Source organism: Heloderma suspectum, chromosome 10 (genome assembly GCF_057233095.1).
Source record: "Heloderma suspectum isolate Gila_16-S chromosome 10, 16-S_ref, whole genome shotgun sequence".
Lineage (NCBI taxonomy): Eukaryota > Metazoa > Chordata > Lepidosauria > Squamata > Helodermatidae > Heloderma > Heloderma suspectum.
The window spans coordinates 12,202,450-12,217,887 of NC_139467.1; the positions used below are offsets into that span (position 1 = coordinate 12,202,450).

Genomic DNA, 15,438 nt, shown 5'->3' on the forward strand with positions numbered 1-15,438 from the left:
GGCCTCCTGCGTTCCTAGGGGACCATCGGATTGCAGCCTAGAGAAGAGCTTCAGATGACCCTCTGAAGAAGAAAGAAAAGACACTCCAAAAGGTTGCGCAACACCAAAGCATCATTTAGTAATTTTCCTTCTTCTGTACGCATAATCCCAGCAGGTGAATGCAGCAGGGGTGCTGGTACCCTATGCACTGGAACAGGCAATTGAGGGTCAGAAGCTATTATACATAAAAACCACTCAAAGAACAAAAGAACACCCTAAACAAATGTTGCCAAAAAGTTTATTTAGGAATATTAATTCGATTTCAGCCTGAAGACTGAACTGGACCCTGACTGGGATGTCAGGGGAAGCATGCCAGCAGTGGGTGGGGCCCCAGCCAAAGTGGGTGGGCTACCACTGGCATGTGCCCCGTCTCATTCTCTCTCACACACACACTTTCTCTCTCTCTCTTACCCCCCCCCTCTCTCTCTCACACACACACACACACACACTTCTCAGCCTCTGCCCCTTCCCTGCTGATCCATGCAGGTCAGCCAAGGGAGAGGCATTTTCATCCCCAGCATTGTGTGCTGTGTGGTAAGGTTCATACCTCCCTACCAAGCATGCCACAAAAGGGGGAGTTGGCTCTGCTCTGCTCTGCCCTTACCTTTCCCTATTAGGAAAGGCAAGGGTGGAGTGAAGCAGACAGAACCATCCGCTTGAGACATGCTCCTTATGCTGGCATCTGAGTTAGTAGCCACTTGCCCACCCCCTTTCCCTTCTTTCAGGGGGCAGGGGCTTTGGGGAGGGGAGGGGCCTTGCAAGAGGCCCTCAGGGGCTGGATGAGGAGCCCTGGCTGGCTGAATTTGGTCCTGTCTTCATCCCTCAACTAGACAATTGTTAGACATAATAGTATTATACATAAAAATGGTCTGGATCTATGTTCTGACCATAGCGGTTGCTTTTTCAGTGCCGCCTCGTCTACCCAACAGGCTTCAGTGTCCAGCCTGTTATTCCCGTGAGATGAAAAATTGCATTAGCTCAGGGATTGTGAACTGCCACGACGATGAGACACAGTGCATTGATTTTGTTGGTACCCTCACTGAATGTGAGTAGAGTTTCTAACTAACTGAAGGATGGGGGGGGGGGAGCAACACAGCATGCTTGTGGGGGAGCGGTATTGTGTTGTTTTCTCTCTCTGTTTCTGTTTTGGTGCCAGCAGAAGCAAGGGGGAGGCCATTGTGTCGTTTGATTGAAGATATTGCAATTTCACCATTACCTTAGCTTTGTATGTATATAGTTTTATGTATGTATCTGTTACATATACATGGATGTATGTATGGATGTATGTGTGTGTGTGTATGTATGTGTGTGTGTGTGTGTGTGAGAGAGAGAGAGAGAGAGAGAGAGAGAGAGAAAAGAAGAAGAAGAAGAATCTGTAGGCCAAATTGAAAGAACAACCTTATAAAAATGGTGCTAAAACTACCTACTTTTGTTTTGCACAAAATCAGGTGCGGGGCCCTGATTCAGAGAGTGCCCCCAATCCAGCTGGGGGCCCTGCTCCTGTTTCCTGCTAAAAAGCACCTCTCCCTGTTTACTATTTGCCCCCGAAAGTGTTGCTTGTGGTAAACAGCACCTTCATGGCCAAAGGCAAATAGGTCTGTGCGCTGATTTCCAGCAGGAAATTAGGAATTTCCTGATTCCCAGCATGATATTCCAGCAGTTCCAGACTGAAAGCACTTTCCCAATTGGTGCCCTGCAGCTGCTTATTTACCTATCATGATAACATAGCTAAACAGAGCTATCCTGGTAACCCAGCACAGGACAACTGTGGCAATAAGTGAAAACAACATTTGCAAGAAAAGTACAATTACAACTGGAGGAAGAACTAGTTGGAGAAAAGCTGTTGCTTTGGATAAATAGCCCATGAAAGTGTTCCACCATTGATGTATTGATGTATTTATTTATTTACAATATTTATATACCGCTCCTCATCAGAAGATTTTGGAGCGGTGAACAACATGATAAAAATAAAACAATGGTTAAAAGAGTTAAAAAAGTTAAAACATTTTTAAAAAGACAAATCTCAACGAAGTGGAATTCAACAAACCATGGCTGGTCATGCAAGGAAGGCCTCTTGAAAGAACAATGTCTTCTGGAGGCGCCGGAAAGAACACAATGTTGGCGCCTGCCTGACCTCTAAAGGCAGGGAATTCCACAGGAAGGGGGTCACCACACTGAAGGCTCTTCTCCTGGTGGACTCTATCTGGGCCATAGGTCCATGTGGAACCACCAGGAACATGCCTGTATGGATGGATGGATGGATGGATGTGTGTGTGTGTGTGTGTGCGTGTGCGTGTGCGTGTGTGAGAAAGAGAGAGAGAGAGAGAGAAGAAGAAGAATCTGTAGGCCAAATTGAAACAACAACCTTATAAAAATGGTGCTAAAACTACCTACTTTTGTTTTGCACAAAATCTGGTGTGGGGCCCTGATTCAGAGAATGCTCCCAATCCAGCTGGGGGCCCTGCTCCTGTTTCCCCCTGAATTTGCTATTTGCCCCCGAAAGTGTTGCTTTGCTGTTTGCTATTTGCCCCTGAAAGTGTTGCTTGAGGTAAACACCACCTTCATGGCCAAAGGCAAATAGGTGTGTGTGCTGATTTCCAGCAGGAAATTAGGAATTTCCTGATTCCCAGCATGATATTCAAGCAGTTCCAGACTGAAAGCACTTTCCCAATTGATGCCCTGCAGCTGCTTTTTTACCTATCATGATAACCCAGTATAGCTAAACAGTACAACTGTGGCAATAAAACATTTGCAAGAAAAGTACAATTACAACTGGAGGGAGAACTAGTTGGAGAAAAGCTGTTGCTTTGGATGAATAATCCATGAAAGTGTTCCACCGTTGATGTACAGTTAGCAGCTAGAATAGAGGTAATTTTTTTCTTTAAGCATCTGCTTGACGCTATCAGAAGCAAAGGAAAAGGAATATTAGTATCAACTCCCTAAGCATGCAGTATAGGTCTGGTCAAGTTTACCCAAGACTTTTGGGATAAGGTCTGAAGTTGCTCTTGAAAGCATTTTTTTGGAAGGTGGAAGTCACACATATTAGCCAACATAAACCACCATAAAGCAAGTGCAAAATGGATAGACGTTATAACAGGACTCAGTCCTATTTCTGCCCTTAGAAGTGACACAGGTGTATCCTGGGGGACAGTTAAAAGGGATCTCATAAAAGAATTCTGGACCACCTCAAAAATAGAGGCATTTGTATATCCCCATACCTCTGCCCCATATGTCAGTTGTGGAACTACCTTCTTCCAGAATACCTCAACTGCAGGAGACGACCAAACGTCTCCCTTGTGATCTAAAAAAACTGAAGTAGGGATTGAGTAGACTGCAATAATTTCAGTTTAGTTGCATCTAGATGTTGTCTCCATGAAAGCTGGGCATTGAAGCTAAGTCCCAGAAATCTAAAGTTGTGCAATTGTTCAATAGATTTATTGTCCAGTTTCCATGTATGAGTTTTCCTCTTCTTCCCAAAGGCTACAATTTTAGTCTTAGCCTAGTTAATAGACAAATGCTGTCTTGCATAGAACTCACTCAGTTTTTTCAAGGGCCTTCGCATTCCAATTAATGTCGTAGAGGTCATTGCAATGTCATCCACATATAAAAGAGCTGAGAACTTAATGTCCCGAATAGAAACTGGGAAGCATTTTAAATCATTCAGTCCTTGTACAATGCGGTTGATATAAAAATTAAAGAAGAAGGGAGCCAGTAGACATCCCTGGCATACCCCTTTATCAGTAGGTTTGCTATGTGATAACAATCCATTCGCCCCAGGACTAACTCTAACAGTAGTGAGTGGAGCTTTTGGATTAAAAGTAACAGCCTTCTGTCAATGTTTGTGGCAGATAACTTTCACCTTGTAGACCTCTATCTACAAGGTCAAAGGCTGTACTAAAGGCTGTACTAAAACCCACAAAAGTAATAAATCTTTTCTGCCATGCTGAGAATATTTCTGTATTAAATGATGAACAAAACACTGACTCCCCTTTGCAAACCCTGCCTGTTCTTCAGCTAAACGTGAATTTTCAACTGCCCATGACTGTAATTTCCCTAAGAGATATTTGGTATACAATTTTGAGATGTTAAGCAGGCTGATTGGTCTAAAATTATTTGGGTTTGCTTTAGAGCCTCTTTTGTGAATAGGGACAACAATGCTCACTTCCCATCCCTGGGAGATTTTCCCATGGTGATTTATATAAGTAAACATTTTAGCAAGGACTGGGCACCAGCAAATGGGATTAGATCTAAACAATTCACCTAGGAGCATATCCTCTCCAGGGCCCTTTTTCAGAATGCAGGGAGGCAATCAAATCATTTATTTCATCCCAGGTTACAGGTTCCCAATCAGGGTAGGAAGAAAAAAGCAAGGGGACCCCTACCCCCAGAGTCAATTTATTGGTGTATTTATTTAAAGTATATGTACTCTACACTTTAGTCAAAAAGTCTCCCATATTGGCTGACAAAGATAAATAGCATAAAAGCTCCTGCCCTCTGGCTAAAAATCTAAATTTGAGGCATGATATACAAGGAAGAAGGAATGAGGAGGGAGGAGGAAAAAACAAGTTCAGGTTACAGTTCTTATGACCAGATAGGATGAAAACGGTTGGAATGGCTCCCACTAGGCCACAGTTGAGGGAGCTGGTTTCTCAGCAGAGGTGGTAGAATAGCCCTGTTTCCCTCTGCTAAATAAAATCATTTTATATTACACTGTAAAAAAAAAATAAAAATCAGTGTTGCTTTTAGCACTTGATTGCTGGATCTGTATTTTCTTGTTTTATTTTTTAAATGAGCTGTATACTATTTTACTATTTATAAATATCAATGAAAAATATTATTTTATTTAATGTATTTGTTTCCTAACTCACCCTTAAATCATTTTAAGGAATCATAGAGAATTAAAAAGCTTAATGCACTGATCAGTTTTAATTTTGTATAGTGCCTTAAAGTAATGCTTGGAAAGAAATATATCAAATTAGATTTCATTGACTTAAAAAGAATAACATGGTGCTGATATTAATACTTATTTGGTGTTTTTCCATAACCAAATTTTGGACTTTTTTTTTAAACTTGAAAACGTATATGGTATTTAATTTTTTATGTCCTGATGTGGTTAGAACATGCTTCATACATATAAATAAAACATTTTAAAATAATAAAAACCCTCCCCAGTTATTCTCAGGGACTCATGGAAACATGCCTTTTCCTCCCCCAGATCGTCTTGTACCAGTGATCCTTGGTTTTCAAGGGTGTGCAACTCAAGATTTTTGTGCATTTGCAAAAGGAGAAACAGAACAGTTGAATGACTGGTTGCAAATTTCAACCAACCAAATCCACTGCTATGATGCCAAGATATCTGAAGACCAGCCCAATCCTCAAGGCTAATTAGGAGAGGGTGAAGTCTTCCTCCCTTCTGGATTCTACCATTTGCGGCACTGGGGCAAATATTTGGATATTTGGTACTGGGAGCCAAGTGGTGGAAGTGCACAGTGTCTGGGACTCGGGACGCCTGGGTCTTCTTTTTGGCATTTGGTGAAGGGTAAATAGGATGCCGAGGGACTAAGAAATGAGGGTAAAAATGTGGGGCTTGGAGGCTATAGCTCAAGAAAATATGGTCTATGGGTTAAATTTTAACTGAATCACAACAATAATAATTTGATATGGCAAATAAAGTCAGTGTCCATGTCTGTGTTTGTCAAATGAAGAAGATATTTGGACAAGAGGGGAATATATTCAGACACAATAGGGTATTTTGGGACCGTGTGCGTGACTGATGTATCCCGCCAGCTTGGGCTCCCCAACCTACTTAGGATGATAGGGGTTCTCCACTTTTTTGGACCCGTGGGCATATTGGGCAATTTGAGAAACTGCTGTGGGTACCACCACAAAATGGCTCCCATTGAGGATGTAGCTAGTCAGATAATGGCTGCCATGGGGACCTGGCTAGTCAAAAGGTCGTGGTGGCAAGGTTAAAGTCTGGGAGGGGAAAATGGAAAGAGTTGTTTCTTGGCTCACCCAATCTTCTTTCATCCACATAGACCTTTCCCCTTTGGTCACTCTGTTTCTCTCTCTCCCTTCTCCCAGACTCTAGCCTTGCTATTTCTCTCCCCCAACCCCTTTCCTTGCTATTTCTCTCCTTTCCCCATCTCTATGACTTGGTGATAGTGACACATGCTTCAGTTACATCCCATTTGGATTAGTGTAACACACTGTACATGGGGCTGCCTTTGAAGAGCGTTTGGAAACTTCAGCTGGTTCAAAGAGCTGCTGCCAGACTGCTGACTGGGGCTGGCTACAGGGAGTATACAATTCCCCTTGCTAAAACAGCTTCACTGGCTCCCAATCTGTTTCCGGGCACAATTCAAAGTCCTGGTCATTACCTGTAAAGGCCTATTAGGCTTGGGTCCATGTTATCTGAAAAACCATATTCTCCTGTATGAGCCTGCTCGTGCCCTGAGATCTTCACGGGAGGCCCTTCTTATGGTCCCGTCGCCATCACAGTCTCGCCTGGGAGGGATGCAGGAGAGGGCCTTCTCAGTGGCTGCCCCAAGGCTCTAGAATTCCCTTTCCAGGGAGGCAAGAGTGGTACCCTCTTTGGTATGCAGTAGTGCAGTGGCAAATCCAGAAGTGCAGGGTCCCTTTGTGACAGTCACAGCCACGCCCCCTCACAGCCACACCCCCTTCTAAGATTGTACAACCTTGTCAGATATACAGCCTTCAGCTGGGATCCAAAAACAGTGCAGCTGAGAGTAAGGCAGGGGTATTTCACCTGGGCATCTGAGAAAAAGTGCAGGGGTGTTAAAATCTTACTCACTCACTCACTCACTCACTCACACATAAACATTTTAGGTTTTCAAAATATGATAGTCTATGGAAGCTTCCCCCTCTCAACTCAGCCCTTATGGACAGGTCTCATTTAAACAGCCCCCTTGCACACTCCGTTAGTGCCCAAACATTACCCATTAGCCTTCCCTAAGCTCCTTCATTTTATCTCTCTCCCACCCCCAACTGTGTTTTGGTTATCCGCCTTGTATCCCAGTACTGGGAAAAAGGTGGGGTATAAATATAATAATAATAATAATAATAATAATAATAATAATAATAATAATTTGAAAGTATGAAATTAGGTAAGTTTGTATTACAAAGCAAACTGACCAAATTTCTCCCCCATCTCTAGCCTGAATGGGGATGTTTAACCTCATAATCTCTCAGGGAATATCTATAGTATACATTTACATTCGCTTTATACAAGTGAAGCCATTAGGACTCCCTCCGAAGTGCCCTAGGAAGTGGGTATGGTTCAGAGGCTGAGCATTTCATCCCTTCCTCCTTCCACAGAACTACAGTTGCCAAGGTCTCCTGGGAAGAATGTAAAACCAGTTCATTCTTCAACTTCGATATGGTCTAATAACCATGTATCAGGTGCCTCTGCCCCACTCAAAACTCTTAGACTGCATCCCACGTAGTGTGTTCTCTACATCCCAGTTCATTTACTCTAACACATTAGACATAGTCTAATACTCTAACACATCTGCCTTTCTCTTCTGTTAGTGAGCCCTCCCCCCACTCTCTCCTCCCATCCAAAGAACCTCCAAGCTTCCCTGATTCCCCTTCCTACCTTCAAGATGTCCTCACGTTCTTTGCCTTCCTCTAGTCAGCTGCATATTTCTCTTCCTGAAATGAAGAACCCAAGACTACTGGTTCGTACTCACCTGGAGAAAGCAAGGCCAAGAGGAGGCATATGCTCAAAAGCATGTTCATGGTGAGGAGAAGATCAAGAGCCAGGAGAATAAGAAGCAGAGCTGGACCAACCAAGATGATTGATGCAGGAAGGGTTTATGCATTGGAATTTATAGAGCAAGGAGAGGAGCCCAAGGGCAGAAGCTGGAAACAGCTAATTTGCTGGGATGCAGGAAGGTTTTGAAGTTCCTGAGATGTTTTCCTGGAATATGTTCAGATGCACCATCCAGTCTTGCCTGAACACTGTTTCACCACTTTGGACGTGCAAAAACATGTCCATGGAGAATCCATGCTCAGTCTATTTTTTGTATGTCCAGTGAGAAGATTAGCAAGGAATTGCCCTTTGATTTCCCCCAAACAAATCAGCTACTATTCCCTGATAGGAGATGGGTTGGCTTGAGGAACTTAATCTTTTCCTTTCCTTTCCCTTGCTTTATAACAAACTATTCTGGCTTGTACTGAATATGGACATCATAGTTTTGTAGTCTAACCAAGACTGGGGGACAGAAAAATATTTTTTTGCATCATAGTTTATGGTCTTTCACATGGCCCTGAGACACGTCATCTTTATAACAGAAGAAAAGAATGTTTAGTTAATATATGAAGCCCCTTGGCTCATGGACCATCACACTACTCCTAATATGACTAACAGAGAATGATGGAGCCAGGAATTGGTACCTGCCAAATAAGCAACCACTTATTCTTGCTTATGGGAGGTGGGGTGGGGGCAAGGGAAATGTTCAAAGGAAACCTGTCAAATTAGAAGGAGTGCTTTGGACACTGAAGAAATGACAGGGGAATGGAGCAGGGAACTCAACCATGACCAGAAAAAATAATTTAGCTTAACTCTAGTTTAAAGGGAACAGTTCTAAAAGGTAAAGAAAAATTAACACCACCCCACCAGAAAAATAGTGCTACCTCATAGACGTTTTCCCCCAATACTCTCATCTGTCTGTCTGTCTGTCTGTCTATGTATGGTGGCCAGTGTTTTAGGTGAGCCAGGGCTCACAAAATTGAAGTGCCAGGACTGTTTGATCAGCTGGGACAATAACATCAGCTGCCTCCCCTCTTAGAATTCTTTCTTCCCTCCTGCAATCCTGAAAGTAGGATTGCAGCTAAATTGGGAGGGAGATTTTCCCAGTAATGATATATTGTTGTGTGTTATCCCATTCACACACATATAACACATAGAGACATATAGATATGGATCCACACAGCTACCTGGAGTTTTGCACTCTCCTTGGGGGCATGGCTATGAGGACCATCGCGATGAACAGCTGCATGTCAAAGTTTACCACTACATCCCTGGTGGCAGCTGCCATCCCCTTCCGCCCAACAACAACCTGCCCCAGAACGATGGCAGGTCAAGGGCATTGTGGAAGATGCAAAATGGAGGCCAGGCTGCCAATACCATTGCTCCTGTTGACACTTGCAGTGGCAGCAAAAAAGAAAAAATGCTTATCGAAAAGAAGAAGTTGCACTACTCCCCCCGCCTGCAATAACGAATCCAAACTCTGAGAAATGTCTTATCTCCCTGGAGAAATTCACTGAAATAGTTTACTATTTAATTGTGCAACCCATTTCCATGATTAGATGAGGATCGAACTAATTAGGGTTGTGTGCTGGCCATAGTTTTCAGTTCGGACCCCATTTTGGTACTTTGGAAAACAGCCAGATCTGGCTCGGACTGAGTCAGAAACTGCCTGCTTCAGCTTGGGTCCAAATCTAGTTTCGGATGTCCAAATCGTCATGTATCCCATTGACTATCATTGGAAAGTATGAAACACCTAAATGCTTTCCCCCTTTTCTGATGTGGTTAAAGCTGCCAGACCCCACACAAACAGGTGCAGCATGGGCAGGGTTAGATGAGGCCCCACCTGAGCATGGGCTCTGGATCTCCTGTGCTGAGCACCAGATCTTCAGAGCTACCTCAGTTGCAATCATCTGCCTTAACACAACCCTGCTTCTTCATTCTTCTTCTTTCTTTTTCTGAGTTCAGTAGACTTGCAGTTACAAAGAGACTTTAGCACTCATTCCCTTTGCAGACTAATAGCGAGTGTAGCTTGAAGGTACCAGCCTTTTAAATTAGAGGAGAGTAGGGGTGTACAAAATCCACTTACCGTTCCGGTCCAGGGCATCCGCGGGGTGGGGGGAGGCAATCCGTCCCTCCTCCCGGAATCCTCCCTGGCTGGCTGCACTCTGTGGTGAGTCCGTGGAGCTGCTGGCCAGGCCTGTCTGCAGCCGGACTTCCATCCGCTGCTGGTCTGTGCTGCAAATGGCCGCAGACCATCTTTCTCTTTAGTAAATGTGCTCAGAGCTGCAACCTGCCTTAGTCACCCTGAAGACAGTTCCAATATCTGGATCTAGAGAGAAACATGGGGATTGATTAGGAGTGTGCGAAATACTTACCCCGTTCTGGCCAGAAGTCCGCAGTGGGGGGGGAGGTGATCCGTTCCTCCCCCCCGGAATCCTCCCCAGCCGGCTTCGCTCTGCGGCAAGGCCGCGGAGCCACCAGCTGGGGCCAGCCACAGCTGGACTTACAGCTGCTGCTGCAAATGGCGGCCGCTACGTCAGCCTCCATTTGCATCTCCGCCAAGCTGTGATAGGCTACGTAAGCATCTACGTAGCCTATCACGGCAAAAGGCAGGGACGCAAATGGTGTAGTGGCCGCCATTTGCGTCCCTGCCTTTTGCCATGATAGGCTACGTAGATACTTACGTAGCCTATCACGGCTTGGCGGGCGCAAATGGCAGCCGACATAGCGGCTGCCATTTGTGGCCGCAGCCCAGCAGTGGCCAGAAGATGACCCAGAGCCGCTGCTGCCGGAGCCGCTGCTGGAGCCACTGCTAGAGCCACTGCCAGAGCCACCGCAGCTGCCAGGTAGGTGCATTCTGGGGGGGATTTCGGGGGGTGGCGGGGGGGTAGTCCATTCCACCACGGACTCCGGTGGACTGGATTCTAAAGAATCCAGCCTCACTGGAGTCCATGGCAGAATTCTCCAACATCCCTAGGATTGATAACTTTAGAAATTTAAAAACAACAACTAAAAACAAAGGTAGCCATGTGGGTCCATGAGAAATACCAATCCACAGTTGGGCAATACCAGTATTAGGAATTTTGGTTGGTGCTAATAATGGTATCCAAGTATGCATTTTGGTACTTTAAGAGATGTATAATGATAAGGTTGCTAGAAACTTAATATTGCAACATTTGGTGTAGATTTTAGGATTTAAAGAAGTTATAACCCAAGAAGTTAAAACTAAGAGTTTCAGAATCCCAGAATCTACAGGGGACCATGTGTAGCAAAGCAATGTCCTCCAGACCTGAGGTCTCTGTCCCATGCTGTTGTGCTTGTTGGTGATTGGGTACGGGAAAGAGTGATTCAGGATTTAATTGTTTTTTTCTGTAAAAAAAACAAGAGTCATTTATACAAGTTGCAGCTGCAATTTGCATGAGTTAACACATTTTTTGGCTGGAATTTGCGCAACTTGTCAAATTGCAGCTGTAAATATGCCTAATGTGTGCAAATTGTGGTCAGAAGGTGTGCAACTTCTAGCCACAATTTGCACCAATTATGCATACTGACAGCCACAATTTGTGCAAGTTAAGCAAACTGCAGCGGGAAATCGCATAACTTACACAAATTGCAGCCACAACTTGCATCAATGATGTTTTTTACAGAAAAAAAGGCCCTGTGAAAATCCACGAGCTGGCTGGACTTGACACAGATTGAACTGAAGGGCCACTCATGGACAAGTGGGCTGAAGTCTGTGGGGCTGAGCTGCTAAGAGCTCGGCAGACTTGATCCCCTGGACAGATTCCTCCAACATCCTCCTCATCTGGATCTGGGCCTGAAAGACCGAGGAAAAGCATGGAGGGTAAGTTTTAAGCAAGCACAACTTGGGACATTGCGCAGTTCTGTCCTGAAAGCAAGCAAGAGCTTAATTAGCTTGCCTTCTATAAAATTTAAATTATTGTAATTATTTCTAATTATCCACGTATATTTGTATATGTAAATCAGCATATCCAAATGTATGCTTTTATGTCTTCCTATGGGCTTGTGCCCCAGATCTTTTCGGTACCTAGTCCTGCCCCTGAGATGAAGGGAGTTTTGTGCTAAGTTTATTTATATTTTGATTAAAAAAGAAAAGAAAAAGGGAACCCCCAGTAATTGTTTTATTTCTTGGGATAACTGGATGACATTTATAGGGCAGTTGCCCATTTGGAGGGGATCAAGATGACACTTTTTGCATGAACCTTTGGGCAAAAGCACCTGTCACAATTGAATGGAAATGAACTGAGACATGGCATTTTTTTCAGGTAGAGGCCACTAACCCTGCCCGCCCAGCCCATATTTCTATCCTCCCTTATCTGGAGTTGGCAGTGCTAGACTGATGCTCTGTGTTGTACCCAAATCCAGTCCCGGGCAGGGAGTTTGCAATGCAGGATGCCTCCTTAACATTGTTTTAGGTGAAAACGAGAATTTGAGCTGGAGCCAGAAGGTTCAGCTGGAAAATCAAGCACAGCAGGTAGAAGATTCATCTCAGCTGGCAAATGTAGAGAAGGCCAAGGGGCAAGGACGTATGCCAGGAATACTGTGGCAACAGCAGACTGAGTATCTCCCCAACATGCCACATGGCCGTTTTGAAACTGCCAGCTCATTGCTGAACCTTGATGAAATGCTGCTTGGATTGCTGTGTATGTGTGTTCCGCTGGCACCACGTTGCTTGGGAAGAGCTGATTACGCTTTTGTGTCATCTCATCTCCTTGGTGATGCTTGCCCCTGGCCAGGCCCTCCAGAATTGAGGCAAGCTGATTACTATACACATATCGAAGCCCATTCTGTAAAGCCAGGCCAGACTGTATAATCCAACTGACTCCCATTTGCCAGAGGCAGCCCCTGTTTCCCAGGACCTGTCCCTGAAAGAAGTACATCAACTGAGTTGAATTCAATTTCCTTTAAAGTAAAAAAGATAAGAACATAAGAACCTAGGAAGAGCCATGCTGGATGAGACCAAGGATCCATCTAGTCCAGCAGTCTATTCACACAGTGGCCAACCAGCTGGGCATGAGTGCAGCAGCACCCTCCCACCCATGTACCCCAGTGACCGGTGTACATAGGAGAGCCAGTGTGGTGTAGTGGCTACAATGTTGGACTGGGAGCCGGGAGATCTGGGTTCTAGTCCCCACTCAGCCATGGAAGCTCACTGGGTGACTTTGGGCCAGTCACAGACTCTCAGCCCAATCCAACTCACAGGGTTGTTGTTGTGAGGATAAAATGGAGAGGAGGAGGATTATGTATGCTGCTTTGGGTTCTTTAAGGAGGAAAAAAGGCAGGATATAAATATAATAAATAAATAATAATAAATAAATAGGCATACTGCCTCTGATACTGGAGGTAGCATATAGCCATTGATAGCCTTCTCTTCCAGGAATTTGTCCAATCCCATTTGAAAGACATCAAAATTGGTGGCCATCACTACATCTAGTGGAAATGAATTCCATAGTATAACAATGTGCTGTGTAGAGAAATACTTCCTTTTATCTGACCTGAATCTCCCACCAATCTGCTTCATGGGATGATCCTAGATTCTAGTATTATGAGAGAGGGAGAAAAATGCTTCCCTATCCACTTTCTCCACACCATGTATAATGTTCTACACCTCTATCATGTCTCCCCTAATTGCCTCTTTTCTAAGCCACACAGTCCCAGATGTTGTAACCTTTCCTCATAGGGGAGTTGCTCCAGCCCCTTGATCATTTTAGGTGCCCTTGTCTGCACTTTTTCCAGCTCCACAATATCATTTTTTAGGTGTGTTGACCAGAACTGTGCACAGCATTTTAAGTGCGATTGCAAGATAGATTTGTATAAGGGGAGTTTCAAGCACCCTAAATAAATTGGTGTCATCAACACACTTGGCCACTTCACTGTTCTCTCCTAATACTAGATCATTTATGAATGAGCTGAATAGCATTGGTTCCACTAGAGATCCCTGTGGGACTACAAGGTTTACATCCCTCCACTGGGATAATTCACCATTTCTTCCTATTCTCTGCTTTCTGTTCTTTAATCATTTACTGATCCATAACAGCACCTCTCTTCTTAATCTAAGTTTCTTCTTTGGTGAGAGACTTTGCCAAAAGCCTTTTGGAAGTCCAAGTACATAATGTCTACCAGATCTCCCCTGTCCATATGTTTACTGACATCCTCAAAGAACTCTAAAAGGTTAGTGAGAGAGCACTTACCTTTACCAAATCCATGTTGATTCTTTTTCAGTAGGGCTTATCTTTTTATGTATTTATTAATATCATCTTTAATAATGCTTTCAATCAATTTACCCAGAACACACATCCACCTCCATCTTCCTCTTTCCCTGCATCCTCCTTCTCCACCTTTGGACATTTTTCTTCCATCCTCCCTTCCCTTTAATAATTCTGCTACTGGCTGTGACTGAGTATGTGGCCAGGGACAGTCCTCTAATGGCTTTTATACTGTTTCTTTTGTACTGTTGTCTCATCTGACTGCATACAAGTATCTGGCTTAAACATCTGTAGACCAGCAGCACTGAGCTTTGTGTACACCCCCCTTCCATGCAAGAATGTACATGAACATAAGAACATAAGAAGAGCTGTGCTGGATCAGATCAAAGTCCAGTGTGCCTACCCTTCATTCCCTCCCCTCCCCTCCCCTCCAGCCTTAAACATAGATGTCTGGCAGAGATTTCACACGTACAAGGGAATTATTTGCCAACTATTATATGCACACTTTCCTGGGAATAAGCCACAATGAACACAATGGGTCTTCTGAGCAGACTTGCATAGGACTGCACTATAAGACAACAATCTGAAACACAAGGAACACAAGGTATGGCTAGATGAGAATTTCATTTCACTTCATTTTTGATAAGAATTTACCAGGGCAGGACAGAACATGAGATTAAAAAAAAATACCAGACTGCTGGAGAAAGTGAAACTGACAGATTCATTCATTCCTAATACAATGATGTGGTTCGCATAACATGGCAACCCATGGGTATTCACAAACAAGCCACCCGGAAAACCATAGGTTGTTGTTGGGTTGTTCAGGATGGCATGTTGTGATGTCTGAACTTGTCAGGGTGACTTCACTGTGGGCTGTCAAGAACCACTAGAGAGCCACCTGGCAAGAATGGTGAAACCCCTGCTGCTCCTTGCGATCTTGTTGGTGCCCCCGCCATTCTCCCTCATCCCTTCTCAGTTCCCTCTGCCCCGTGCTCATAAAAATTGAGAAAGAAGGATACCAGAGAGTGTCCTGAACACATTCACCACCTTTTATTTTTAAAACTTCTGGTTTTGCAGAAGAGTGCACATTTGAAAGTCTGTGGATGCCAAATGTGTGTTATTGCCCCCTCCACTTTGTTTACATATATTTCCTGATCTCCCTCACTTGTCTGCCTTGAAATATGCATATTCAACGTTCCCCTTCACTGCCTGTTCTGCCTTGAAATTGGCATATCTTTACTGATCTCCATCACTGCTGTGAAGCCCATATGCATATCTGACAGCTAACAACGGAGAAAGGTGGAGGAAAGTGACAAGCACGAAGCCGAGAGGGGAGCTGAAAGCAGCTGGCAACTTCAGAAGGAGCTTTTTGGCGGTGTGTAATTACTTCAGTAGTAC

The 15,438-nt window shown here is 44.2% G+C and overlaps 1 protein-coding gene across 2 annotated transcripts in view; it reads left to right on the forward strand.

The window, feature by feature from the left end:
* The window catches only part of LOC146337711 (phospholipase A2 inhibitor and Ly6/PLAUR domain-containing protein-like), a 29,300-nt gene extending 23,513 nt beyond the window's left edge, over nt 1–5,787 (forward strand). The window contains exons 6-7 of one of the 2 annotated variants that reach the window (XM_084815167.1): nt 947–1,084; nt 5,255–5,787. In XM_084815167.1, the coding sequence (XP_084671293.1) occupies nt 947–1,084; nt 5,255–5,424 (308 nt within the window). In that variant the 3' untranslated portion in view covers nt 5,425–5,787. The remainder of the gene's footprint in view (nt 1–946; nt 1,085–5,254) is intronic. The other variant, XM_084815166.1, reaches the window with a different exon arrangement.
* Nucleotides 5,788–15,438: the final 9,651 nt, after the last annotated feature.